This window comes from Gobius niger, assembly GCF_951799975.1.
Source record: "Gobius niger genome assembly, chromosome: 2".
Classification (NCBI taxonomy): Eukaryota; Metazoa; Chordata; class Actinopteri; order Gobiiformes; family Gobiidae; genus Gobius; species Gobius niger.
Window position 1 is genome coordinate 41,239,020 of NC_136853.1, and position 27,007 is coordinate 41,266,026.

Sequence of the window (27,007 nt, forward strand, 5' to 3'; positions counted from 1 at the left end):
TAGCGAGCGCTAGCTAACCGTTAGCATTAGCCCGATGCTAACATGTAGCATCAAGTTAGCATTCTCCGTTATTCATGTATTTATGGGCTGTTGAACCACTTTGCTCCTCCCCATGTCTTTGTATCATTATTTAGTAGAAACTATGTTCATATTTCAGCATTTGTTACAGTAGTTTTTGAATAATTAGAGAAAATATACATTTTTTCAAAATTGTTTTCCCCTTAAAGGGTATCTAACCCCCCCCTTCCAGAGGCTCAGCCTGAGAGTGTCAGATTTGAAAAAGGCCACCGTTTTTACATACTGAGATATGTTCTTACCTTAGCTTTGACGAGTTCTTTAGGACCTGTCTGATCTTCACCCGTGCCTTCAATCACGTAAACACAGCGCAGACGGCGTTAGCATTTAGCCTATGCGAAATATCTGGACATTTTAGTCATAGTTTTAGTCTCACGGACTTTTGAATTAGTTTTAGTCCAATTTTAGTCGTCAAAAATATTACTTTGACTAAAATTAAGACAGATTTTAGTCGACAAAATTAAGACACTGTAATATAGAAGGTGCAGTTACATGTATGACCTGAGGTGGCAGTAGTGAGTATAAAATGGCCAACTTGCATGTAGCTCCTTTAACTTTAAAATGCTTTAAAATGTCTCTTCTCATCTTGCGACAGCCAGTGCTTGTTAACCGCTTAACCGAGTGCATTTTCTCCGGTTCAGCATGTAGGCCCGGGTAATGGCTCATTTGAAAGCTAAGACCTACAAAACTTTTCATCATGTTTTTGTTGCTTTTTTTTTTAGATGTTTTGGTCACATATTTGTGGCTTGATCACAGTTACATTACATTTGAAAAAAGAAATGCGGAAAAAATGTGACAAAAAAGCAACGAAAATGTGACAAAAAATCCTGAAAACGTCATAAAAGAAACGCAACAAAAACGACTTGAACATAATACCACGAACAAGGAAAAAAACTTTTGATTACTTTTGTAGACCTTAGCTTTCAACTGAGGGGTGACACTGTCCCACAGGCCAGGGGTAGGCAACGTCAGGCCCGGGCGCCAAATTCGGCCCTCCAGCATAAAACCTTTGGACCCCAAGAGAATTTTGAAGAAACATGTATTCATAAATTAGAGACCAACTATGTGAAAAGGACCCTAAAATGTGAAAAACATGTCAATATTTTCACATTTCCCAGCAAAAGAGCCCATTAGGTCATGTAATGTGCAAAACTTATATTTGTAGAAAAAAGGTGCTTTACTTTGGGCTAAAATTGTGTGTTTCGACCCTTGGTGCTTTGGCAATGAAGAAAATCGGCCCTCCATGACATAAACTTGCCTCCCCGTGCTAGGCTCTAAGCTCTCCAGTCCAGAAGATTTGGGTAAAAGTGGAGAAAATGTGCTCAGTTAAGGTGGGAGTTAAGAATAACATTCCTGTCCCACAGAAGGAAAATTGCTGTGAAAGCAACTGAAGTAGGATGTAGCATTTTCATGATATAATAGCCTATATAAATGTTAGTGTATTCATTATAGATCCATGAGTATATCTCACGAGGTTAAGCTATCGCGAGAGTTGGCGTGACGCCTCTCGTGCTCTGTCACTGCTGCGTTTGTGGTCTATGGTTTGTCCGCGCGGCAACAGCGGCTGCAGAAGGAGACGGAGCGACACGCGCACCGCCAAAAATCTCCTTTCGAAACCATCATGCTCAGGCGCTCCCCTGTCTCAATACGGAATACTGCATGCCAAATATGAACAATAATGAAATACTAACAAAATCAGTGTAGACTTGTACCGCTACGAGACTGCGCGGCGGAGGAGGAGGATGTCCCGCTGGAGGTGGAGAAGTTTCCCACTTCTGCTGCTTCTCTTCGCTTGTGAAGTTCATACGCAAGTGGAAAGTAAGTAATTACGCATTTCTGTAATCAAACTCTGAACTCAATACGCGCAGCCTTTAAACTCATTTCTCCATTCACTTAATTGACAGATCAGCCAATTCAACCAATTCAACGTTATTACTATTGCCCTACGTTTCGAGGTTTATTTGTCAATATTGCAAGTTGAGTAAGAACGATTTGCCAAGACGTGACCGATTACAACAGCGCATGAGTCGTTCTGCTCAGAGGTTTGTTGTGTTTGTGGTTTGAGGCCACATAAGAAGGACTGTGTAGTAACAAATGACATTCATATGATAAAAAAAAATATATATATACATGCTCACTCACTTGACTTACCTCTTGTTTTTTAGTTTTGTTGTTATTACAATGTATTTACAGTTTGCAGCAAAGGGCAGCATCCATCCCATAGCCCTGTGGTTCCCAAACTGTTTTGACTGGGACCCCAAATATTGACACTTAAACCCCTGGGGGTACTCGAGGACCTAGCAGGGGGTACTTGGAACTATTTCAAATTGGAAAAAAGGGGAAAATGTAACATCATTTTATAGGAAAAGCTATATTTTTCTGTAAAATGTGTTGCTTTGGGAGAATTTTAGGTTTATTCTAAATAAACTGTAACACCCTTGAGGTAGGGGGTACACGGTTGACCACTGGAAGGCCAAAGGGGTACGAAAGACAAAAAACGTTGGGAGCCACTGACTTAAACAACCCCATTGATAAAGGGCAGAAAAACATTTTTAAAATCATCTTAATGTGTATTTAAGCTCTGAACCCTCCCTCTCTCCCCCCTCTGGGGCCAGGACTCCCCTGAAAAAGAGATTCTTAATCTCAGTGGGACTATCCTGGTTAAACAAAGGTCAATAAAAAATAAAAAAAACACCTGAACTGAGCACATTTTCTGCAGTTTGGCTTTACCCAAATCTAGAAGCCTCTTGAAAAAAGTGTCAAAATAGCCACGAAAATGAGACAAAAACGAGGATGAAAATGCAACAAGAGAGTGACAAAAAAGTGACGGAAAAGCGACAAAAATGTGTGACGAAAATGCAACAGAAAAGTGACAAAAAGTGACGGGAAAAACCTCAGAAGAGCAATAAATATGAGACAAAAACAAGAATGGAAATGCAACAAAAGAGCGACAAAAAGCCGATGAAAAATTGCCAAACGTGTGACAAAAAAAAACGTAACAAAAAGTGATAATGAGGTGATTAAAAAGTGAGTAAAATACAACAAAAGAGCCACAATGACGCCTCTAGGCCTCACGATCACCCGAGGGGTCCCGAATCCCACTTTGGGAACCACTGCTATAGCTAACCTTTGTACTTTACAAGTTCCACATTTTTTTCCACACACTTGACTTCACACAGTTTGATTCCTCAGACTGTGGCCAGATTTCTGCGATAATTCTGCCCGTGTCCCATTTTTCTCCTGCATCTCATTCCTCCATCTGCATCGACCTGTTTGTCCGTCTGAAAAGAAGAATCTAAAAAAAAAAACCCACAATATAGTATTTAACAAAGGGCCTAGAATCCACTGATGCTGGATCACCTGGATTACTATGTCTTTTGTTGTTGTTGGTGGAGGTGTTTTTCTAAGTTCTCACTTGTTTTTAAATACTTACTCAGTAAAAAATCTGGGTAAATTGCCCTAACGAAAATATGCGTCATAATTCGTCATGCTGCACGGTCATACCAGTGTAGACAGTCATCATCTTGATTCCAAAATGAATGAATTTATAAGCTAATCGCTACACGCTTGCTAATGCTAACACGGCTAGTGCTAATGTCAACAACAGCTTATACTCACTGAGGAGGGTCTGCGCCTGATAAAAATAATTCCAAGTTTGCACTGTTCCATGTAGCCTTTAGAGCAGAGTCAACTCTGGTAGAATCGAGTCCAACAGCTTGTTTTTTCACATGTTAAGTAGCCATGTGCTCCGGGTGCGTCTCAGCCTTTCAAAGTAATCCACTAGAACTGGAAAGGCCTTTATGCGCCAATAGGACTTCATTCATTTTTTCATTTATTCATTTATTTCAGGCAATGGCTCAGAAAGTACAGCAAACAGTATGTAAACATGACGTTTCTGTGGTGTTTAAAAAGCTGTAAAATACTTCATGTTTAAGTCCCAAGTAACTGTCCTTCTCTCTTGTTTGCACGTTCGCAACTTGACTCAACATTGGAAGGGCGTAGGTTTGGTGTCTAATGTTGGTGGAGACTCTTAAAGGGGCTAGATGCAAGTTAGCCATTTTACACTCACTACTGCCACCTCAGGTCATACATGTAACTGCAGCTTCTATATTAAGCTCATGCATGACGGCACTTCGGACCCGAAGTAATACTGTTTTGAGTGACAGTGCAGGATTTTAGCAGCAGTTGTGGTGAACAGGTCTGGGCTCATTCTACACATTAGGACATGGCTGGGACATGTAGGGGGAGGGAAATACATAATTTCAACATTTTTAAACTCTGTGTAGTCCCTTTAAGGAAGTTACGCCCATGCAGCATTGGCCAAGCAAGTACTTCAAAAGTGAGGAATTCTCAAGAAATTCTGTGCCATCCATTTGTTTCTCAGTTTAACAGAGGGTTGAGATATGACATGATTGGCTTTAAAGGGGCAAGATGCAAGTTCACCATTTTATACTCACTACTGCCACCTCAGGTCTTACGTGTAACTGCAGGTTCTATATTAACCTCGTGCATGACGGCACTTTGTACCCGAAGCAACAACTTTTTGGGTGACAGTGCAGGATTTTAGCAGCAGTTGTGGTGAGCAGGTCTGGGCTCATTCTACACCTTAGGACACGGCTGGAACATGTAGAGAGAGTTAAATACATAATTTTAACATTTTTAAACTCCGTATAGTCCCTTTAATGGCACGTTGTCATGTACATCATCAGCAAAACAGTGAAATGCAATGCTTGTACTTTCTCAAAATGGATCCCAAAGGTGAAAAAAAGGCAAAGACAACTGGGCCCAAAATGCAACCCTGTGGTACGCCAGCTTTTACTTATTGTGCATAAGATAGTAAAGATACCTGTTTTTTTTTTTTTTACTATTTAACTGTTTGCACATTTACTGTCTATTTTGCACACCCTGAGTGATCTTATTGAATGCTGTGAGATCAATTAAGGATTATCTTATTTTATCTTATCTTAGAACTAATAGGGGCAGATTGAGATTGGTGACAGATACGATCAGAACCAACCTAGACTTTAACACCAACAGGCCATTCCAGACGAGATAATAAAAAACACATTGTTTAAATTGTGTAATTATACTTTGTAGTGTAACACTTCCCGTAACCATATTTAAATAGGAAAAACGTGGAAGAGCTTGGTAGCTTCTATCTTGACCTGTTTTGGAGCTATAGTGGAGAGAGGGAGAGGCTAAATGCTAACGCCGTCTGCGCTGTGTTTACGTGACTGAAGGCACGGGGGAAGATCAGGCAGGTCCTAAAGAACTCGTCAAAGCTAAGGTAAGAACATATCTCAGTATGTAAAAACGGTGGCCTATTCCTTTAAGACAGGATGGAAGCTTAGAAATCAGTGTATCAATCTCCTTTTTGAGTCACTGCACAATAACCTAAAAACAAATGACACACAACCAGTGAGTCAGTCGCATAACTCGGCTCAAATACCTCCTTGAGTAGTTTTGGCGGAGGGCAGTCTGTTGGACAGGTCTTTGGTGACTGGTTTATTGATGAGTGACCAACTGCCTGTTACTTCTTTAAGTGTAAAGATACTGCATGATACTTTTTTTGAAATTCAAAGGTTAATGCTCCTGGCTGAACGCTGCAAATCAGTAACTCATTATTTTATAAAGTTAAAGATTGTCTCGTGCTGTAATCATCCATCCTCAAATATAGGTTAACCTGGATTATCAGCGAGTTGTAGCAGTAAAACCAGATTAGCACAATTACACATGAAGAATTATCCTTCAGAACTATTTTCTATGCTCTTTGTGCTCCTGTTGACTGGCTTTGTTTACCGTTTATTTGCATCAGACCTTGTGCTTGTTGAGGTCAGGTTGACTTTGCACAAGACGGAAAAGCTTCATTCATCCAATCAATTTCCAATCCATGAAAACACATGATGAAGTAAATCATCATGTGTAAATCTGATCAGTGTAGTTCTCTGATAGAAAGATAAAACATAACAAGACAAAACAATACACGGGATGGAGGCAAAAATGGTCAGTGCTTTCGTCTCAGCAACAAGGTCCTGGCTGGGTCCTTCAGAGTCTGCATGTTGTCCGTGACTTTGTTTGGTTTTTTCTTCTGTTTCCCTATAAAAACAAAGCAGCAACCTGTAAAGTACTGTTACAGAACAAAAATGGTATAGACCTACTTGTGTGTTAACTCTGGAGTTAGTTGTTAAGGTGATATTTCTACTCTATTGAATAAAGTGACTTGCTTTTCCTCGTTATACTTAAAGCAGTACTAAGTAATTTGTTTACCTTAATAAATCCTTATCCTAGTCCCTGAGGGGGTAATACAAGTGTTTATGGGATGATTGGAGGGTCTTTCATCTCCCCCCGGTGTCTCTGGCCAGAAAACCACAATTGCAACTTGACTGCCACCAAGACACACTAATGGAATCACAAAGAAGAAGCTAACATGCTAGCGGGCAAAGCTAACTGTGGGCTAGCGCCACTTTAAACAGCATTTACAGCCAAGTTTGAGTGAAAAAAAATATTTCCATTGTGTAATTGGATGCACAATGTCCCTCTCTCCCTTCGCCTTTTCTGTCAGCGTAGTATTTACTCTCCAAGATAATTAATAAGTAAAAAAATCGCAACTTGCTACGACATCTGAGGTTGCGCTTGTGGCCTCTAGGGGCAAGAGTTACTTAGTACTGCTTTAAATTAGGGCTGCAACTAACGATTATTTTGTAATCGATTAATCGATCGATTATTTTTTCGATGAATCGAGTAATCGCTTGGCTGTGAATGGTGTAGGAAAATTTGAATTTTTCTATTTTTTTTAATCACATATAGCTTAAGTGGCGCTGCTTGAAGATGTGTTGATGGAGCAAACTAAAGGGAAATGTTTGTTGGAGGCTTTATTCATGAAATTTACAATGAACAAAATGTACACAGACCCAAACTATATAAACAAAGTTGGATTTCATCAAAAATACTGCATTTTTATGTCATTTTTGCTCCATTTAAGCCTGTGTGAACCAAAAAACGATTAATCGATTACTAAAATACTTGTCGACTATTTCAATAATCGATTAGTCGTCGATTAATCGATCAGTCGTTTCAGCCCTACTTTAAATGTTCAGAACAAAAATAACTCTTGAAATGTGACTCATCAAGCAAATGAAGATAGGATTATGGAAGGGTTTGCAAACTACTGCTCGGCGATCTTTGACCTTAAGTATTCCTAACTCAGGCACTTCGCTGCAAGTGGCAGTTTTTATTGAGATGTTGAATAACGACCATAATGAAATAAATCCCCAATGAGACATGGCAGATTCTACCATGCTGTTCTTCAGTGCCCTACATTAACCCATGGGCTCATTAGAAAAGAATGCTTTGATGTCACATGATTCGGGTCACTATTGATTCAGTTCATTGACATAAACGGCCGTCTTGCTTTTACATAAGCGCTTACTCTGACCTGGATTGACGTTACCTGGGCTTCGAGCCAAAACTGAGTGGACTAAATGAGTAGTGAGTCACCGCTGCTCGCGTGTAGAGGCTTCTCAGTCACAGGGAAGGCCCTCATCATCACAAACTGGATTCTGTGGAACTATTTTTTTTTCCAAATGTCTTGCCTATAATCCTGCTTCTAAACTGTAAAATGTGTTGGTGTTGAACTGTGACAGCGTTTTGTTAGGGCATAGGGCTGATATATTTATGTTTAGTAGATGCTTTAGAGCAGATTCTAAAACAAAAAAACAGTCTCTTCTCTTATGGTTCTGGAATTATACGCAAAAGTCTGCAACATAAAAATATATAAAATACGAGCTGAGGTCAACAAACCCATGACCGATTTTCACCGCGATGTTTCTCAGCTCCCCTGAGGCTGAGGAGTTGTGATTTGTCTTTCCAATGCAAAAACATGGAGTCGAGTCTCTACCACTTCCAGAGCTATCGGCCTTTTATCGCCCAATAGCATCGGCTGATATTGTAAAATACCCACATATCGGCCTGATATAGTGATGACTCTGAACAAGGCAATTTCATTTTTGCATGGACGTTTTATTGTACAGCATTTTACCCTTAAGTTTTCTTGTGGCATTTGATTGTTTTTATGTCATGCAATGTCCTTTTAATTGTTGACAGCGCGAGAGCCGTATAGAACTCCTTTTTCCCAATGTGTTTTGATTCTACAAATGGCTTAGACGGCTTAGAAATAGAAACAAATGATTTTTTTTCTGGTCCAAAGCTTGTGGAATTGATTCAGACCTTCCCTTAAAGGTACTTTATGGAACCTTTGACCTTTGTATTTGACCTTTCAGTGACCCGGTGGCTCTATGTGTGGTTAGCATGGTGCCTTTACTTTCCATCATTGGCCTCTATGATGCTTCAGGATCAATTGTTTTTAGAGTTTCTTTTCTCACCAGAAAACCGACAAAGCAATTGATCCTGGAGCATCGTAGAGGCCAATGATGGAAAGTAAAAGCACCATGCAAACCACCCACTGGTCATAAAAAGGTCAATTACAGTATGCTCAAATATCTTTTTGTTTTCACATAAAAAAGCACCTTTACGCAAACGTCACTATGGCCGTCATCGAAACGCAGCATTAAAGCTAAAATGTCTCAACCAAATCAAATTAAACCAACAAAAAACAAAAGCACGTCTACTCTCCAGGAATGTAAAACATAAAGAAAACATATGGTGAAGCGCGCACTGCCCTGTTTCTGACAAAACACTGACACGAGGAGAGGCTTGTAACGATCATGTTGTTTATGAGACATGTGATGTTAGTATCACAGTCAGGCTTGGCGTATTTAGATTATGAGAATTAGTTATTTGGGTTAGTTAACCCAAATGTAACCATTTCAGCAAAGTTTTAGGCATCTAATACGAGCGATCGCTGTTATTCTTTACTTCCACAATTTTCGCCGGATGTTTTGGTGAATGGTCGGCAACAGCTGATGCATCCAGGCCTCTAACACGGTTTTATAAAATGATCGATCTGTTACAGCGCAAGAGAAGCAATGCCCTGTATATGAACATTGTTTTTTGCCGATCATAGGATTCTTATCATTTGTTTAAAACGTAAAATGCCAACCATGGACCCCGGACGTGACGACATTGTGATCGCTCGTTGTGTTATAGGGCTCTGGGGGACCAGCAGCAATATAAGTCTTGGGACTGCGCCAGGTTTTGCGCCCACTTCGTATTCGCTGTCCATTAAGTCCATGTTCACGAACCATTCGTCGGTACAAAGCCGTGCACAAATGAGAGCCTTTTTGTTCAAAGGATGGTCACCACGGACAAACTCTACATTTATGTTGGTTTGTGCCATTTGTCTGAAACTTGAAAATGCCGCTCTGAAGGTTTTCTTCATTATGGTTATAACGTCTATCTTTGTATTGTTGCTGTCACGAGGGTTTTTCATGACTACCATGATCAGTTCTATTTCTTTTTATATATATATCGTTGTTATTCTCTTCTCCTTTCTTTCTCCACTATCTTATGATTGTGTATCATATGCATCCACGCACACATTCACTCCACACACCCCAATATTTCACACACAAAACACTCAACTGTTTGTACATCCTATTCCATCTACCTCTTGTTATTTGTGACCTCATGTGTTCCTCCTCTGCCTATGTGTTGTATGAATATTTTTGTCCTGTATGTCAAATAAAGAAAAAAAAGAACATGGGTCTTCCCCTTGACATCCAAAGAACCATATTCCCGTGTCCCTGTGATGACCACAGTGTTGCACTTCGAGAAACCTGTCAAGCTTTTCTCATCTCTCTTCCCCCTCTCACCGTCTCGTTACTGTTTCTCTCTCCCGTTTCAGATCGAGTGGTGTTTCTTCCCGGGGCGTTTCAGAACTTGTCCCTGTCCCAGAATGAGACCGTGCTGGTGGAAGTGTCCCGAATCCAGATCGACACCGCCTTCATCACGCTGCAGTTCCACACGCAGCACCAGAACGCCACCCTGGCAAACACCAGGGTGAGAAGAAAACACTCCTGAATACTGTATACCATAGTACAGGGGCAGGGGTGACAGGTGACAGGTGGAGGGACGATTTATTTCAATATTGCCAAAATGCCAAGGGCCAAACCTCCCAATTATGGCCCCCGTACAGGGTGCGTGTGTTTTACTAAAGGTTTAAGACAACCAGGAGTGACAACAAGTGCTTCAATTCACCTCCTGAACATAGCGCGGGGAAAAGCGAAGAGATGAGGCAGTGGTTATCAGGTTATAGAGACGAAGTTTCCCCTCGTCTTTCAGGGTTTGCGCACGTATGAGCAGCGGGCCATCACGGACTTTTAAACATCTCCACAGAAACGCGAGGAGGGTTTCTCTGCTCAGTGCGGGTCTGAGTAGGCCTGGTTTAATCGCATGTAGCGGGGTAATAGCGACTTCTTACCGCTCTCTCCGCGTCCTGTTTTCACGTCCGTTCTCACTCCTTTCTCCTCTTAGCCTACAGTAAACTACACAGGTTATCGGAGATGTTGTTATTGTTCTCCTGCGCTGGCACTTGTGTGGATTTGTGGGATTTCTCAGACGAAGGGGGGACACGGACTGAGCGATGGTGCGAGTGGTTTGACGCAGCAGGTGGAGTGAGTGACAGAGGCGCCGGGCCAGGGGGAGGGGACAGAAAGTGGTTCGCGGTAGCTCGAAATCTGATCAAAAGCAAGGAGAACGGACACGCAGAAATATCCGAGTCCTGATCGGGAGGTGTTGCCCGATTCCGATCGAGTCCGTAGCCACGTGATCGGATCGGGACATCCCTAGCTTTAATAGCTTTAACACTTCTCAAAATGATCTTTTTCAAAAAAAAAATTTTGTTCAATTTTTATTTTATTTTATTTTTAACATTTTTTTCCCTAATTTTTAATTTTTGGATTATTGTCACTTTTTTGATGGATTTTTGTCATTTTTCTGCTGGATTTTTGCCGTTTTTTTTAATGGATTTTTGTATTTTTTTGCCGGATTTTTGTCTTTTTTTTAATTGATTTTTGTCATTTTTTTGCTGGATTTTTGTATTTTTTTGCTGGATTTTTGTCATTTGTTTGATGGATGTTTGTCACTTTTTTGATTGATTTTTGTCACTTTTTTGATTGATTTATGTCATTTTTTTGCTGGATTTTTGTCACTTTTTTGATGGATTTTTGTCATTTTTTTGCTGGATTTTTGTCATTTTTTTGCTGGATTTTTGTCATTTGTTTGATGGATGTTTGTCACTTTTTTGATTGATTTTTGTCACTTTTTTGATTGATTTATGTCATTTTTTTGCTGGATTTTTGTCACTTTTTTGATGGATTTTCGTCATTTTTTTGCTGGATTTTTGTCATTTTTTTGCTGGATTTTTGTATTTTTTTGCTGGATTTTTGTCATTTTTTTGCTGGATTTTTGACACTTTTTTGATTGATTTTTGTCATTTTTTTGATGGATTTTTGTATTTTTTTGATTGATTTTTGTCACTTTTTTGATTGATTTTTGTCACTTTTTTGATGGATTTTTGTCACTTTTTTAATAATCGTTTGAATAATCGTGATTTCAATTATGACAAAAATAATCGTGATTATTATTTTTTCAATAATCGAGCAGCCCTACCAGAGGGCCAGAGGCTCTGTGCTGGAGGGCCTGATTTGGCGCACGGGCCTGACGTTCCCTATCCCTGCCATCATGTAAAGAGTGAGAACAGTTTACTTTTCACCAAACAAAACAAAAACTCAGCTCAAAGTTCATTTTATTTTGCACATGTGAAACCCGTGTAAGTCAGGAGCATTAGCATGTGAGAGAAGACTGAATTTATGCATTTCTCAACCCAAATCTAGCTTTATTCACATTGCTCAAACGCTGCTGGACTATTTCATCACATGCATTTTTTTTTTTTACCAACGGTCCTTTTAAATCACAGATATCGCCACATTTTTTCATGAAGCAGCAGAAAGTTGTGTGAAATCCGAGACATGCCGATGGCGTATGACTGAGCAGATCCCTCTCTGATCTGTAAAAGAGCTCTTTGTTCCTGTGACCCGCTTGGCAGAGGCGGTCAGCTGATTCACATACAGTTCAGACAGAACGGGGTGAAGGGAAAACCCGGCTGAAGACTCTCCCGGAGGTTACGACAACCGTGGGGGCACTTGGGCAGAAAAGGGCAGTTTATTTTTGGGGGGGTGGGAGCAGTGTTGAAGGTAAATATTGGTGAAGATGAATGTTTCTGGATCTGCGTCGAGGTCTAAAGGGGAGACTGGTTGACGTCATTGTAGGCTAAAGGTTGCGACAGACGAGACCACGTGCAGATGGAAAGTGATAGTGTAGAGGAGTGTTTCCCAACCGGGGGTACTTGCAACTATTACAGATTGAAAAGGAAGGTGAAATCGAATGTTATTTTGAAAGGCAGAGCTATATTTTGCTGTAATATAGTAATAGCATGTAGATTTGAAAGAGTTTTAAGTTTATTTTGAACACAATATTGTATTTATACTGACAAAGTACTAAGTAACTTGTTTACTTGGGACTACGCAAAGGATATTAAATCCTTTCCTTAGTCCCTCTGGGGGATACAAGTTTTAATGGGATGATTGGAAGGTCTTTCATCTCCCCCTGGTGTCTCTAGCCAGAAAACCACAATTGCAACTTGACTGCAACCGGACCAGAGCCACCAATAAACACTAATGGAATCATGAACAAGAAGCTAACAGGCTAGCGGACAAAGCTAACTGTGGGCTAGCGCCACTTAAACAGTATTTACAGCCAAGTTTGAGTGAAAAAAATTGTAATTGGATGTACAATATCCCTCACTCCCTTCGCCTTTTCTGTCAGCGTAGTAGCCTATTTACTCTCACGGACAATTAATAAGTTAAAAAATCGCAACTTGCAACGACACCTGCAGTTGCGCTTATGGCCTCTAGGGGCATGAGTTACTTAGTACTGCTTTAAAGGAACAGGCCACCATTTTTCCATAGATACAGACGGCATCTCGTCATTAGGGGGCGTGGCTTCGCTGAGGGGGGAAATAGAATCTTTAGAGAAACACAATTTTCCACTCTTTTTAACCATTTTCTGGTGGAATATGAACTTATTTATCACACATAAATAAAGTCAAGTGTAAATCGGGCCCATATTGATTTTTTCTCACAGCAGATTGTTCAGTAGAAGTGAAAAAACGGCAGTTATAGCTCGCGCTAGCTAACCGTTAGCATTAGCCCGATGCTAACATGTAGCATCGAGTTAGCATCCTCCAGTTTTTTATGTATTTATCGGCTGTTTAACCACTTTGCTCCTCCCCATGTCTTTGTTTCTTTCCTTAGTAGAAACTATATTCATAATTCAGCGTTTGTTAAAGTAGTTTTTGAATAATTGGAGAAACTGTTTCTTAACTGTTTTCAAACATGACCATATATGGGCGATCCCAGAGATGCCGTCTGTATCTATACTGAGACGTTCTTACCTGAGTTGATGCGTAGCTGTCTGGTCTCTCGCGCTCAGTCACACAAAAAGCCCAAAGATGTTGTTAGCGTGTCGCGTCTCCTCCTCCTCCTAAGGTGTTATTACGCCTTACAATATAGTTCCCCTTTTTATCCGCTTTGAAAATCGATTTGTTTCATTTTGTGTGACTACTCATTTCACTACTCTTTAAATAGGGAAAACGTGGAAGAGCTTGGTCGCTTCTAACTTTAGGAGGAGAGGCTAAATACTAACAACATCTTTGGGCTTTTTGCGTGACTGAGCACACACGTAAAGACCAAACAGCTACGTATCAACTGGTCTAAGCTCAGGTAAGAACATATCTCAGTATGGAAAAACGGTGTCCGGTTCCTTTAAACACGGACGACCGCTGAAGGGTCCAAGGGGTTTTCTTTAAATATGCTGTTTTGGAAAGGCTGCAGGATAATCAAAGTAAAATCAAAAGTGTAATTTGAGTGGGCGCATACAGCCAGCTGCAGCGTCTGCAATCGTTAAGGTCATATATAATGTTCTCTGCAGGCTAAAGAGTAGGTCCTGTCTCCATTGGCCTGGGCTCTGGGTAAAACCCTGTAGTTTAAACCTCTTGAAACATGTTCTGAAATGCATTTGATCTGTACTGTTTAAAATTACAATCCATTTTTAAAACAAAAATATCAGATTTTGTTAGATAAATTGAATTCTTAAAGGGGGGGTGTTATGCAAAATCGACTTTTTCAAGCTTTACATCATGTTATTATGTCATTCCCTCATTAAAAAACATGCCTGAAGTGTTGCCTTGGCACATTCACGTATGTTTGAGTAATCTGTAAAAACTCTGATGGCGGCCATTTTAGGGATAGGTTTGCCTGAGTCCTCCTAGGAACGCCCCCACCTCCTGGAGACGCCTCCGAGCTTTCGTCACCAGCCGAGTGACCAACCACTGCTCCTCAGCAGAACCCCCTCCTCACTGATGCCACAGACAGCGTGTGGAGGGGGCGTGTCTGAAAGGGTCAGAGGTTCTTAAAGAGACAGAGGCCTATTTCAAGACATTCACTACAGCCATTTTGAGAGAGCAATTTTATACAAGGCAGTTATTCTAATTTACTGCATTTACAGACCAACAGAAGGTTTCGTCATCATTGTAGTGAGCTATGGATTGGTGCTATGTGATTGAAAAAAGCACCCCCTCTTTAAAATCTTTCATGCTTATATGCAGTTATTTTAGGTGTGGATTATAGCAAGTTGTATGTTTATCAGTGCATCCTGTTACTGTCTCAGTTTTTTTCCGTTATCGTCTTATCTCTTTTCAGTTTCCTCTTTCAGTAACACAGTCTTTAAAGCTCTCACTCAAACCAAACAGCATGCCCAAATGTATTTAATTTTAATGATTAAAACTATTAGAGGATAATATTAACATGTTCTATTGGAGTATTTTGCTATTGTCTGTTATGTTTGTGCACCTGCTCTGCCTTGTTCATGATAAATAACTATCACCCACTCCTTGTTCATCCGTTTAACAATCTGTTTTCCCTCCTCTGCCAGCTCCCAGGTTCTGGCGGGTCTTTCTCGGGAGTTGACCCAGGGCTGCTCTCTCGTCTGGACCCAGGGCAGACGGCAATGGCTCTGTTCCTGTCGACCTCTGAGCCAGTGTCGGGCACCGGCGTCATCCTGCCCTACTCCAGCTCTGGTATTTATATAACGCAGCAGTCACAATCTGCAGAGCCGTGCAACAACAAAGGGCACAGTTTGGTCGAGGTGGGACTGGAGGAGATGCAAATCACTGTCATTCGTTGAGTGCAGTGTCTCTTTCCCAGGGGTTTAAGCAAGTTCTAAACCCAAAAAAGGAAAATAGGGCAATATATATTCAAAATAGTCGACTGAATATTGTGAATTCAGTTAAATGGAGACTTTGCATTGCAGGATTCTCCACATGTTGTTTTTGTAAGACTGAAAGTTCTTCTGCTTATTCAGTGCCCTTTTGCAGATATCACACAGGAAGTTGCAAATGTTTTGTGATGTCAGATGCAGAAAGTTTTGATCGTGAACCACGTTTAAACTTCTTGCAAAAACACCCACAGCTTTGCCAAGTATCACCTGCAGATGCGATTGTTGTGATAATTGTTCAAAGCTGCGTTTCTCGAAAAGTCTTGGTGAAAAAAACTATAGTATACTGAAATAGTTTTAGTAAAAAAAAGAAAATTAGCGATCAGTACATCAAGTTGCTATTATTGTTAATTTATCCAGTGGTTGAAGAAGTACTAAAAAAAAAAGGTGCAGATACTGGACCAAAAATGTACTTAAAGCAGTACTAAGTAACGTGTTTACCTTAATAAATCCTTATCCTAGTCCCTCTGGGGGTAATACAAGTGTTTATGAGATGATTGGAGGGTCTTTCATCTCTCCTTTGTGTTTCTGGCCAGAAAACCATGTTTGCAACTCGACTGCCACCGGACCGGAGCCACCAATACACACTAATTGAATCACGAAGAAGAAGCTAACAGGCTAACGGGCAAAGCTAGCGTCACTTTAAACAGTATTTACAGCCAAGTTTGAGTGAAAAAAAATATTTCCATTGTATAACTGGATGTACAATCTCCCTCTCTCCCTTCGCCTTTTCTGTCAGCGTAGTATTTATTCTCCAAGACAATTAATAAATTAAAAAATCATAACTTGCTACGACACCTGCAGTTGCGCTTATGGCCTCTAGGGGCAAGAGGTGCTTAGTACTGCTTCAAGTAAATGTAAAAGTTTCTGATAACAATATTTTTTACTGAAGTTAAAGTATAAACGTATGCATTATAGAATGTACTTCATAAGTAAGTTTAAAGGAATAAGCCACCGTTTTTACATACTGAGATATGTTCTTACCTGAGCTTAGATTAGTTCATTTGTGCCTGTCTGATCTTCACCCGTGCCTTCAGTCACGTAAACACAGCGCAGACGGCGTTAGCATTTAGCCTCTCCCTCTCTCCTCTATAGCTCCAAACGAGGTGAAGATAGAAGCTACCAAGCTCTTCCACATTTTCCCTATTTAAATATGGTTATGTGAAGTGTTACACTACAAAGTATAATTACACAAAATTAAACAATGTGGATTTTCTAAGCGGATAAAAGGGGGAACTATATTGTGAGGCGTAATAATTCCAGGAGTAGTTCGAAATCCACGCAGTAATATCTTCACTTTCGGACGCCGAACTACTCCCGGTATTATCTTTTGTTATCGATGATGGCTTAAAGAAAAACATTAAACGAGAATTACAGGACTTTTTACTCTAAATATATGAGGTTACATTAACATGAACAACTTACATAAACTGATCTGTTCATTACAACTGAAATGTGTTCGCTCAGTGGCTGATTATCTTTTATTAGGCTACTATAGGTTTTTTTTTATCATAGTTTCTGACCCAGCTCTGATTAGTTGACGTTAGCATTAGCATTCTGCCACCTTTATTTAGTAGAAAACTATATTCATAATTGAGCATTTGTCAAAGTAGTTTTTAAAGAATTAGAGAAAGTTTAGATTTTTTCAAAATTGTTTTCCCCCTTAACTGTTTTCAAACATGACCATATATGGGCGATTCCAGAGATGCCGTCTGTATCTATAGGGATGTCAAGATAATTACTATATTGACTTATCGTTCAATAAATAACAGATAAACGATATTATTAATATTTATCGTGTATACAGAGTATAGTTGAGAGTATCTTGTATCGTTAGAGTCAATAATGTCGTTTATCGCGATACTTTCCTGCCTCAATATATCGAACTTCAAATCTGTTATCGTGACAGGCCTACTTCAGTATCAGATATGTGTAGCCGATACTCGATATTGTATTTTTTGGGTTATCGGCTCCGATATCTGACACCAGTATCGTATCAGTGCATCCCTAGTATTGTGGCTTGCGATATTACATACATTTGTAATCTGGAGATCAATATGTTTTGCTTCAAGTTTCTATGACATGAAATAGTCTTCAGAAAAACTATTATTAATTTTAGGTATAAGGATGTTTTTCTTTCTTGTCTCTGGTTTATTGCATTAACACAGTTAATTACATTGCTACACGACTATTGCATTAGATTTGCTTGTTTCCCTTTTGAGTCTTTGGGTCAAACCGGGACAAAGAGAAACCGGAGTCACATTTTGAAAAGCTGAAGGGAATTTGAATTAGGGCCATCGATCTGAACGGAGCCATGAGATCTGATCAAATAAATCATAATAAATGTTTCTGTGTGTTTCAGACCCTGTGCCCGGAGCCTGCAGCATGAATTTTGACCTGGACATCGACCCCAACATCTACATTCACTACAACCTCTACGAGACAACCATACGCTTTGCCCCGGCCAACTTAGGATACGAGCGGTGAGGACAGACACGTTTAAAGTCTTATTGTCTGATTAGATTCTTACAGTAAAGTGCATCAGACGAGACAGCGGTTATCGAATTACCAATTTCAGGAATTTGTTTTGTTCACTTCCAAGTCCTGACCAAAAGGATAATCTCTGAGCTCTTACCCAGGACTTTCAAGGACATCGTCAAAGTCTAAACCACGACTTAAGCAGGACCGAGCCAGAACTACACTCTTTATACATTTGGACAGGATTTAAAACTGGACAAAGCAAAGTCAAAACCTGGAGTAGTGAAGTAGAAATAGAAATTAGACCAGCAGTACCTGGAATAAATCAACTTGGTTTATGGTAATAGACCCTAATTGATTTTTTGATTTGACCCTAATTGATTTGATTGATTTATTATATACAGACAAAATGTTACTATTACACACTTTGGCATGTTTTCTAATAACTTATTATACGGCTCTTCACAACGCAAGTCGAACACTCCCATGACTTGAATGGGATTTTCCAACGTTCTACCGGTCATTATTTTCTGCTAGAGGAAATAAATTCTGACCGCTGCCAATGGCAACGGGTTTGTGCTTCTAATACAGGTCGTTCATATCACTCGTACATACGCACGTAGTAAAAGAGGACACTGTCTCTGTCCCGTCACTGTGAGAGAAGTTGGGGGAATTTCTTGTGAAACTAAGAACTACTAGCCTTGCTGTTACTAACCTAGCAACGCACAAAATTTTGGGAACTGTTTACCGCGGAAGTCCTTAAATAAACCTTTCAGCCTTCATAAAAGTGTATGAAGTTTATGTTGTGTGTGTTCAGTTGGCAAATGGCCGTGTAATAATGGGGATAATGTATAGAACGCTGGTCATTATCGGGAAAATAAGCACCGACAGGGCGAAACCTGAAGGTTTATTATCCCTTATTATACGGCTCTTCACAACGTAAGTAGAAGCTCCATTGACTTGAATGGGATTTTCCAACGTTCTACCGGTCATTATTTTCTGATAAAGGACCACTGAAAAAAACAATGGCAACGGAATTCGTGCTTGTAATACAGGTCTTTCATATCACTCCGCACGAGTGTTAATTTCGTCGACTAAAATATTTAGTCTTAATTTTAGTCAAAGTGTTATTTTTGACGACTAAAATTGGACTAAAACTAAATTAAAGTTTTTCATGAGACTAAAACTATGACTAAAATGTCTAGATATTTTAGTCGACTAAAATAAGACTAAATAAAAATGAAAGGGAGAGACTAAAATCATCCAAACTTCTATTGACCGTCTGAAAAAGCCTCAGATCATGTAAATTCACTGCCAAAGGATCAGCTCTGAGCTTTATTCATGTGGAGCAGCTCCATGAAGTCGAGGAGCACGATTAAATATCATTATAATGAATATCATCAATGCAAAGTCGACTAAATTCGTCTTAAATTTCATCAACTAAATTTACTTGCAATTTTAGTCGACTAAAACTAGATTAAAATTGAAGATATTTTTTTGACTAAAACTAGACTAAAATCGAATTACATTTTCGTCAAAAGACTAACTTTGGTTTGCCCTGTCGGTACTTATTTTCCCGATAATAACCAGCGTTCTATACGTTATCCCTTACTTACCTGTTGGTCTTCCAAAAAAAAGTGGTCTTGTAGTTGAACCGCAAGATTTAAAGATGTTTTTTTTTGCATTTTATTGTTTCCCAATAGCAATTTTCAGCAAAAGAAATAAAATAAAAAAGTGGGGTTATTTATTACTTTCAAAATATAAAGGGTGGCTCAACTTACCCCATTCTCCACTATGTAGTATAGCTGAACACAGTCTTTCCCTGAAGGATAATTAATCAATTATGTGCTTATTATGTATTATACAAGTAAAACATGTTTGGTGCTTCATGCAAAATATACTTGTGTTCAGCCCGTGTCCCCTTTTTCGGTGTTTTCTGTGGCCCTTCTTGACAAAAATTGGCCCCTCTTGACTAGAACTGTACCAGAACTAGACCGGGAGTAAACAAGGACTAAATAAAATCTCACTGAATCTCCCTCTCTCTCTTAGGGGTGAGCTCCCTCCGGCCTGTGGCGCCTCTTCTGCTCAAGAGTCTCATTGGAGACTTGAGTACGACGTGTTTCAGTTTTTCCTCCCAGAAAACGACCTCTCGGAGCGCAGTCTGTTCAGGGCTCTGCAGGCTGTGGCCGGCACTGAGGGCATGGTCTCCAACGGCAACAAGGTGAGCCAAACCTGCCAAATGTCTTTTTTAATCTAGCTTTAAGTGTGTCGGGCTGAGAAGGTGAAACAGGTCCGTCATTACGCATAAAAAGTAATGTGATAATGCTGAAAAACAATGACAATATTCTTCATGGTCCATGCATTTTCGATCTGTTTTTTGCATCTGTTAACATGTTTCCCTCTCTCTCAGCTGCTGACCCTGTCCTCTGCAGACCAGACCTTGGCCGTGTTCAGCTCTATCCCAGGACAGGGCGTCATTTACTCTGTGATTGTGAGGGACCCTCTGTTAAACACCTCTGCCTCATACGTCCCAGTGCACACCTACGCCTGCAGCTTCTCCTCCAGCCTCGACGGCTGCTACACACTCGGTCAGACTCTGGGTTCTGTTTGTGTTTAGGAAATCATTGCAGTTTGATCTGTGAATGCAGCAACAGTGCTTTATGTATGAACTGTTGTGTTACTCTTTGTATTGATGAATATTGATCATACACAAAATATCTTAATATTGTGCTCACAAGAATATTTCTGTGAGCACCAAGCCTTTATATTATAATATGAAAATGATGCAGTTATACTAATGATTATTTGATTTTGATGAATAGCTCTGGAGCTCAATTGTGAAGGTCCAGACCCTTGTACAAAACGCAATGAGTACGAGGGTCTGGTAAAATCAGGCTAGTAAGTTGGATTCTGGTCTGAAATTGTTAAAATCCTTACAGTCCAAATTGCTCTTCTTCAACAGGGGCCTCACCACCGCCCCTTTAAAGGCAGCAGGGAAGATCCTCGTCTGCAGAGAGCAATTCATCATGTTTAGAAGCTCGTCTCTAAAAGATCCATAAAATGATTTAAAAAACGGGGTTGGGACCGGGTCTAAAAGACATGTGGTGGACCTCACTGAGGAGAAAACTTCATCAAGCAGCTCTGCATTAACCAGGACAAAACTGTCCAGTGTTTCCTCTGGAAAAAAATAGACAATCAGATGTATTTAAAACCATCTGATAGTGTCGATCTTTCCCCTGAAGTGGTCTGCAAACGCCTCACAAAGGGAGTCACTTGGGGTAAAATTGGTCTTGTTAAAATCAGGATTGATTAAATGTTCTATAGTATTACGTTATTAGCCTGTTTTTACGTTAACGACTTATTGCATTTTATTACGGTATCGTCCGTTATTACGTTATCAGTTTCTACAATCCCACACATCAGCCTGAGAGAAGCTGTGAGACGCCTCCTGAGGCGTTTAGTAATTTATGTCTTTTTTTTTGTTCTTCTGCAGGTAAAATTTCCACCAAAGTCTTCTTCACCATCAGTGGTTTGGCCGGTCTGTTTATCTGCTTCCTGGGTCACAGGTTCTTTAAATGTGGTGAGTATATATACTGTACTGCATGTGTGTGTGAACACTTCCTGACTCCCAAAATGTTTGTGATGCTCAAAGAGTTTCAGGTTTGTCATTCAATAAAATGTCACAAAGTAAATAAGTGAAGTATACTTTCAATATAACTTCACTCGAGTCTCAGAATAAATGAACTTTCCCACTCGCTGACGGGCTGGTCTCATCTGTTTTGCATGTGATATCAAATGTGTTTGTTCCAGGGTGAACTCGTGACTGCGCCGTGGTTGAATGAGAAAGTGTCCAAAAAGATAATCGTCGACACTGCAGTGGATTTATTGTGATTGTATAATAACATTAATTCGTCTATTTTGCTGCTCAAATGTATTTGATTATTGACTGTTCAATCGATTCCCTGTGCACTGATGGGGAGCCGTTTTATCAATCACGTGATAATGAACATTATCAGACACTGTGTTTAAAGCAGCGTTTCGTTCGTCTGATGTTTATCAACCCTTGTTTTCCAGAGCTGTTTTGTATGGGGTTCAGTTTTTCTGCATTTTTCTTCTTTGTGCTGATCTCGAGGACGACTGACCTCGACTACGACCGTGAGTAGTTGTTTTTTTACAGGAATGGTTTCCACAGGGAATTAAAAAGCATTAAAATAAGTTATATTATATATATAAACCCTGACCGGAGTCTCACACTCCGACAGGGTTTCCCAGACAATTCGGGCCCAAAATCACCAGACCAACTCCGGGGGGCCCCCACTGTAAAATACAATTAGTATTTATAATACATTCAGGTAAACAACATTTAAAATCTGCTTCATCGATGTTTGTTTTGATATTTGGCTTGATTTCACTAAAATATCAATCAAAAATTCATCAAATTTATTGTTTTTTTTAATATTGTTTTGAAAACATCTCGCAACCTCCACTTTGGGAACCCTGGTCTCAGGCAGTGTTTCCCAAGCAGGGGTACGGGGACCCCAGGGGGTACAAGAGCACATAGCAACAGTTACCTGGTACTATCACGGTGCTGCAACAGTTAGCGCTCGTGCTAGAAGGTCCCGGGTTCGAGTCCCACTTGGGACGGGGCCTTTCTGTGGAGTTTGCATGTTCTCCCCGTGTCTGTGTAGGTTTCCTCCAGGTACTCCGGTTTCCTCGACCACTAAAAAAACATGTGCAATAGGTGCATCCTCCAGCCGCTGCCCACTGCTCCCCACGGGCCGTCCAGAGGCGTCGATGGGTCAAATGTACACATTTCGTTGTACAGTTGTTGTATAACGACAAATAAAGCACCTTTACTGTTATCTAAAAAGAGGCGAAACTAACAGCATTTCAATATTATTGTAAAAGATTTATTTTTTTAATGATAATTTCAGTAAAAGGTTTGAATTTCACAGTGTTTTAATACAAAACTAAAAACAAATAAATCTGAGCTCAGTAGACCATTTTCTAAATACTAGTTGGCTTCATCTTACAGTTTAGTTGGTGTTTTGAGTAGAAATGAAGGACTCACGGGTACGTTGAGAATCACTGCTGTAGCAGGATCTCCTGCAGCCAGACCTGCCATGGGACAGAGTGACCGAGACATTTACACAGTTTTGTGAGATGTCTTGTCTAAGGATGCAACTGATTATTTGTTTTTTTTACATCGTCATGTGCACAATGTTGCTATTGCTGTTGGCCAATCGAGGAAATGTATAAAGGTGGCGTTTATGTGGACTCACAGCACCTTCAGCTGGATTGGAACGTGTGCTACTGAAAACTATAAAGATCTGTTATTTTCCTCAGCTCAAGAGTTACAATTGTCAAATTGCTTTGACGCCGTCAGGCAGGGGGAGAGTCCCTTTGGTTACCGTATTTTGACAAACATCCTGCCTTGTAACCACATCGCCCTCTCTGTGCCTGCGCTCTCTCTCCTCAGTGCGGTTGGCCCTCTGTGCCCTGATCGGCGTGATGGGGGGCGTCGCCCTGGTCATGAGCTGGTGGAGGTTCGGTTCCGTTATGGCCTGTGTCGTCGTGGTCGGATTGATGATGGGTTTCCTCATCGCGTCCACTGTCCTCTTCACTCCTCTGGGTAATAAAGTAACTCCCAGTAGTGACTTTGCATTGTTGCTAGTGTCAACGTAGTAGAATCTATGCAGTCACATCAGATGTTACTTAAGAGTGTAGCAGTTTTGATTTGTTAATTTGCTCATACAGGTAAACAATTCCTCGTATTTTTTTTACCCTTTATCCTTTTGCAGAAGTTGTTTCCTGGTTATGATGTGAATCCTTAAACGTTTGGTCTATCCATAAAGAACGACAACAACTTTCTCACAATAACAAATGGTGACGTTATTTAAATGTAGTGTCTCAGGATGTGCTCCTAGTGGTTCAAAAAGGCACTACAACTGTACAAGAGTTTCTTTATTAAAGGGATATTTCAGGATTTTTTACATAGATTCAGATTCAGATTCATTTATTGGCCATTTGCAGTTTGAAAAACCACATTGGAAAAAAATGTGCAAAGAGCTCAAAGTGCGATATGTAAAACAAGTAAAAAGACACAATATAAAAAACAGAACAAACAAAAGTGCCTTGTTTAAAGTGATCACAGCTTGAGGAAAGAAACTGTTCATATGTCGATCAGTAGAACATATGATGGAGCGATACCTTCTCCCTGAAGGAAGCATCTCAAAAAAGGCTTTAGCAGTGTGGCATGAGGCGTCATTTGCTAGTTTTAAAGCTCGATTCAGTAGTCCTCATTTCCTAGTTATCAGGAGTGTTGTTCATTTCTGGAAATACATTTTTTGTAATTCATGCAGTTCTTATGTTTGAAGAGTTTCATGGTGCTAGGCTAATGCAAGGCTAGTGCATGTCTATGGTATCAGCTAGCCTGCATTAAAAACAGTCTGACCCGCTCCACAGTGCACCTGAGGCAAATCACTGATAACACCAGACTAACCATATAAATGTCTGTGTTGATCATAATTAATCAATAATTTTTGGAATATAACTGACCTTGCATCACATGAATGATCGCATTTTGAGAGACTATTTTCTAGCAGATCACTCCGCCGCTGCGTAGCTTACACAACCGCGAAGCTGATCAAATATAAGGTCTTTTAAATCCAAAATGGTTAAAATTACTCTATCGACACAGACATTTATATGGTTAGTCTGGTGCAGGCTAACTGATACCATAGAAATGCGCTAGCCTTGCACTAGCCTAGCGCCACAAAACTCTTCAAATATAAGAACTGCATGAATTACAAAAAAAAATATCTCCAGAAATCAGCAACACTCTGGAAAACTAGGAAATGAGGCCCTATGTCAAAAATCCTGAAATATCCCTTTAAGCTGGAAAGCGCAGTCACATGTGAACAAGTCATTCTCTTTCTGAAAGCTAAGCCCCCCAGAGTTCAGCCGCTGAGCTTTAACCACTCAAATTAGCCACTTAATAACTTTAATAATATATAATATACCCTCACATACTTGAGTTAGAATGAAAAGTGTCATTGTGTTCTGCAGGAGACTTGGACATCTTCAGACGCTCAGACGCCGTTTTCTGGGTGACTTTCTGCTCCATCATGATCATTGTGCCACTTGTCTTCATACGGTGGCCAAGAGAGGTCAGACCCCGCCCCTTTTTCAAACCTATTGCCAATCTTTTTATTGTAACGCCAACAGTTTGGGGTTTTCTTTTGTTTGCTCAGGGAAACATCACGACCTGTGGAGTGGTGGGGGCCTATGCCGTGGTGTTAGGAGTGAACGCCTATATCTACACCAGTCTGTCCTACATCACGCTCAACATCCTCAAACGGTTTCTCAACTCCAACTTCAGCTCTGCTTTCACCGACGTGCCTTTCCAAGGGATAGGTGGGATCAGTCATTATGTTTTGTACACTCTGACATGTACTATATCTAAACTCATCCTCCCCAACTTCTGACTGACTTCATTCATGTCGTCTTTCATCCATAAATCTCTTTCTCAAGGCCTTTCATTAGCTCTAACCTCAGCATCCTTCAACAAAACATGCACTTCCCTCCTCTGTACATGTTCAAACCATCTAGATTTGGACACTTTTACAAAACAGTTGATTTCATGCCTATTTCCAAACCATGTCATGAACAAAAGTATTAGTAAAGCTCCCTTAACTCATTGACTACCAATGACTTCTATAGACGTCAATTAGGTTTTTCAATGGGAACAGCTGAAGCAAAGCCTTAAAGGGGGGGTATTATGCAAAATCGACTTTTTCAAGCTTTACATCATGTTATTATGTCATTCCCTCATTAAAAACATGAGGGAATGTTGAAGTGTTGCCTTGGCACATTCACGTATTTTTGAGTAATCTGTAAAAACTCTGATGGCGGCCATTTTAGGGATAGGTTTGCCTGAGTCCTCCTAGGAACGCCCCCACCTCCTGGAGACGCCTCCGAGCTTTCGTCACCAGCCGAGTAACCAACCACTGCTCCTCAGCAGAACCCCCTCCCCACTGATGCCACAGACAGCGTGTGGAGGGGGCGTGTCGGAAAGGCTCAGAGGTTCTTAAAGAGACAGAGGCCTATTTCAAGACATTCACTACAGCCATTTTGAGAGAGACATTTTATACAAGGCAGTTATTCTAATTTACTGCATTTACAGACCAACAGAAGGTTTGGTCATCATTGTAGTCTGATATAGACTGGTGCTATGTGATTGAAAAAAGCGTAAAACCCCCTCTGTAAGCATGTCTGGTGTTAAAATCTTAGTTGTGCTGCCTAATGCTGCCACTAGATGCAATGTGGGAATGCAACAATTCCAGGCCGGCTAAATGGAGTAGCTGAGGTCAGCTTTAAAGTGGACATATTATGCATAATTCAGGCTAAAAAAGCATTATTTTTGGTGCCCCAGCATTTTTTTTTTCACATTCTATTTGCCTGGAGCTCCCTCTGCAGGCAGTAGAGGGAACAACACGGTGATAGGGCACTGAAAACAAACTAAATTCATGGCGTCGTGACTCTCTGCTGAGCTGATACAGGAGATAAATGTATTGTTTTTATGTGTGTCTTTTCTTTTAATATGGACCATCATTTTAGTGTCCGGGATAAAGTCAATAATAATAATACTGGGGTCATACAGGTGCTAAATAGTGTGGGCAAGCTGGAAATAACCTACAGCTTTTTGTTGTCGTGTTGCACCTATTTTACCATTTGGAATTGCCTGTATTACAGTTCTAGGGCCCCAAATCTGATATGTAAATGAGATACTATTGAGCACGCCTGGATGACTGAACCACTATTGCAGATCTTACCTCCACCTAATCCCAACCTTCTCTCCTCAGACTACATCTTGCTGACCGTGTGGGTGGTGCTCGGCGTCTCGGGGATCGTCCTGCAGTTGTTGAGGGAGAGAGCGCGGCCGTTTTTCCCTCCGAGCCCATATTTAATGTGGCTTCAGGAAAGAGAGCGGCGAAAAACCAACGTTCTGGACCCCAGCCACCACTTCCCCCCTCTGCCCAACCGCTTCCTGTCCCGACTCAGGCAGCTGACCCGAAGGAGTGAGCCGGCCGGTGAGCACACCCCCCTGCTGCTGTAGAGTCGAGAGGGACCACCTCGGAAAGAAGTAAACGTGGGACATGTT

General features: G+C 40.5%; 1 protein-coding gene across 1 annotated transcript; it reads left to right on the forward strand.

Annotated features, from left to right (window-relative positions):
• Positions 1–1,615: 1,615 nt before the first annotated feature.
• On the forward strand, positions 1,616–26,978 carry tm7sf3 (transmembrane 7 superfamily member 3). The gene is made up of 12 exons (XM_079552454.1): positions 1,616–1,893; positions 9,878–10,032; positions 15,025–15,169; positions 17,729–17,849; positions 19,894–20,065; positions 20,255–20,432; positions 21,338–21,424; positions 21,919–21,999; positions 23,324–23,476; positions 24,913–25,013; positions 25,098–25,260; positions 26,709–26,978. Exons 1-12 carry the CDS (start codon positions 1,818–1,820, stop codon positions 26,960–26,962), a joined length of 1,686 nt encoding a protein of 561 aa, XP_079408580.1. The 5' UTR covers positions 1,616–1,817; the 3' UTR covers positions 26,963–26,978.
• The last annotated feature ends 29 nt before the right edge of the window (positions 26,979–27,007 follow it).